Genomic DNA, 2,500 nt, shown 5'->3' with positions numbered 1-2,500 from the left:
CAGTTAATAGTATTCTATCTTCATTTGTCGTTACTTATACTTTCTGAATAAATGATGGGATAATGTTCATCAGTCAACTCATAGGTGTAATTTTCAATCTATTAAGATAAAAAAATATCAAAATCAAATTACAGGATGTTATTTATGTAGTTTGCTAATTTTTCTCAACTGGTGCACTAAGATCATGTGTTTTTTTTGTTTTTTTTTTACATATGTAGCATCATCTAAAATTATACAAAGAATTGCTATTGCGACATCTAGTGGACACATTTAGAAGAGCAGTTTCTTTCATTCCAAAATTTCGCAAACTCATCCCGCGGGCCGGATAAAACCTGTTCGTGGGCCTGATCCGGCCCGCGGGCCGTACGTTTGACACCCCTGCTTTAGAGGTTTTATTATTAAAAAAATATTATATTTTTTAATTTTATGTATGCGACCCTTGCTGGAAAATGTTTGGACACCCCGGATTTACAGATTTCAATTAGTTAGCTTAGCATAGCATAGCATGGCATGAGAGGATTAGGTCCGATTTATTTCAAAATGCACTATTTATATTCATTTTTACGATAATTCATTTATATTGTTATTATTTCTATGTATACAACTTGACTATTTAAAGGTTGTTGTTGCCTTTCTTTGCCCTTTCCAACATGTACTCACTCTTCAAACCAGCGCAGGAAATCCTATCAGGCACGCTAGGAAAATATAAACGATATATTATTAAAAACATTGACAAAAAAAAGTAATAAACACATGTATGAAAATGGGGAATAACCGAAAGGAATACAAACGTTAAAAAGAGAGCAATGGTCTTTGGAGGAAAACAAATATATATATATATATATAAATATAAAATTCAGTGTCCCGTAAAAAAAAGCCTCTCATCTACTCTCTCATCATATGCTCCATTCTTCACTGGCAAGGATGACTTGTAATAACTCATATTCAGTGCAGCTTTACTTCAGCGATGACGCTAACAAGAGCGCCGACATTATTCCTATTTTCTACGTCACTCCTCCCTGTGGACAGATTGGGAAAAGAAAAAAAAAAAAGACGTGGAAGAGTCGGAGGATTATTTACTACACTGAATCTTTGCGGACGAGGGGGTTCCGGGCGGCGTTTGGACCTCAGGAGGTCTCGTTGACCGTTGGCTCCAATGCCAGCGTTCTAGTCCTGCTCCCGTTGGTCCTCTGGTCCAGAGGCCTGGTGGTGGAACAACACATCCGTTATTTGTTGTGGAACTGTTGCACGAGTTTGCACACAAAATACTGTAAACACTCCGGAGGTGTGGAACCAGCACGGGTGTGTGGATGGACTAGGTCAGGGGTCGCAACCCAAAACGTTGAAAGAGCCATATTGGACCAAAAATACAAAAAAACAATCTGTCTGGAGCCGCAAAAACTTGTGATGTAAGTGTCTATATTAATTGTATTAGCCTACTATCAAAATAACTTTATAAGTCTTATAATGAAGACAACACATGATGTAAGTGTCTATATTAGCTATATTAGCCTACTATCAAAATGACTTTAAAAGTCTTATATAAGTGTTATAATGAAGGCAACACATGATGTAAGTGTCTATATTAGCCTACTATCAAAATGACTTTAAAAGTCTTATATAAGTGTTATAACAAAGACAACACATGATGTAAGTGTCTATATTAGCCTACTATCAAAATGACTTTATAAGTCTTATAATGAAGACAACACATGATGTAAGTGTCTATATTAGTTATATTAGCCTACTATCAAAATTACTTTAAAAGTCTTACATAAGTGTTATAATGAAGGCAACACATGATATAAGTGTCTCTATTAGTTGTATTAGCCTACTATCGAAATGACTTTAAAAGTCTTATATAAGTGTTATAATGAAGACAACACATGATGTAAGTGTCTATATTAGCTATATTAGCCTACTATCAAAATGACTTTAAAAGCCTTATATAAGTGTTATAATGAAGACAACACATGATGTGTCTATATTAGCCATATTAGCCTACTATCAAAATGACTTTAAAAGTCTTATATAAGTGTTATAATGAAGACAACACATAATGTAAGTGTCTATATTAGCCATATTAGCCTACTATCAAAATGACTTTAAAAGCCTTATATAAGTGTTATAATGAAGACACATGATGTAAGTGTCTATATTAGCCTACTATCAAAATGACTTTATAAGTCTTATAATGAAGACAACACATGATGTAAGTGTCTATATTAGTTATATTTGCCTACTATCAAAATTACTTTAAAAGTCTTACATAAGTGTTATAATGAAGGCAACACATGATGTAAGTGTCTATATTAGTTATATTAGCCTACTATCAAAATGACTTTAAAAGTCTTATATAAGTGTTCTAATGAAGGCAACACATGATGTAAGTGTCTATATTAGTTATATTAGCCTACTATCGAAATGACTTTAAAAGTCTTATATAAGTGTTCTAATGAAGGCAACACATGATGTAAGTGTCTATATTAGCCTACTATCA

The 2,500-nt window shown here is 33.4% G+C and overlaps 1 protein-coding gene across 1 annotated transcript in view; it reads right to left on the bottom strand.

The window, feature by feature from the left end:
- The window catches only part of creb3l2 (cAMP responsive element binding protein 3-like 2), a 64,657-nt gene that overhangs the window by 2,575 nt on the left and 59,582 nt on the right, over nucleotides 1-2,500 (bottom strand). Inside the window, exon 13 of the mRNA XM_062066435.1 lies at nucleotides 1-1,203. This exon is cut by the window's left edge and continues 2,575 nt beyond it. Within this exon, the coding sequence (XP_061922419.1) occupies nucleotides 1,128-1,203 (76 nt within the window). The 3' untranslated portion in view covers nucleotides 1-1,127. The remainder of the gene's footprint in view (nucleotides 1,204-2,500) is intronic.

This window comes from Entelurus aequoreus, linkage group LG12, assembly GCF_033978785.1.
Source record: "Entelurus aequoreus isolate RoL-2023_Sb linkage group LG12, RoL_Eaeq_v1.1, whole genome shotgun sequence".
In the NCBI taxonomy this organism is placed as follows: Eukaryota; Metazoa; Chordata; class Actinopteri; order Syngnathiformes; family Syngnathidae; genus Entelurus; species Entelurus aequoreus.
This window is presented reverse-complemented; position numbering and strand designations above follow the sequence as displayed.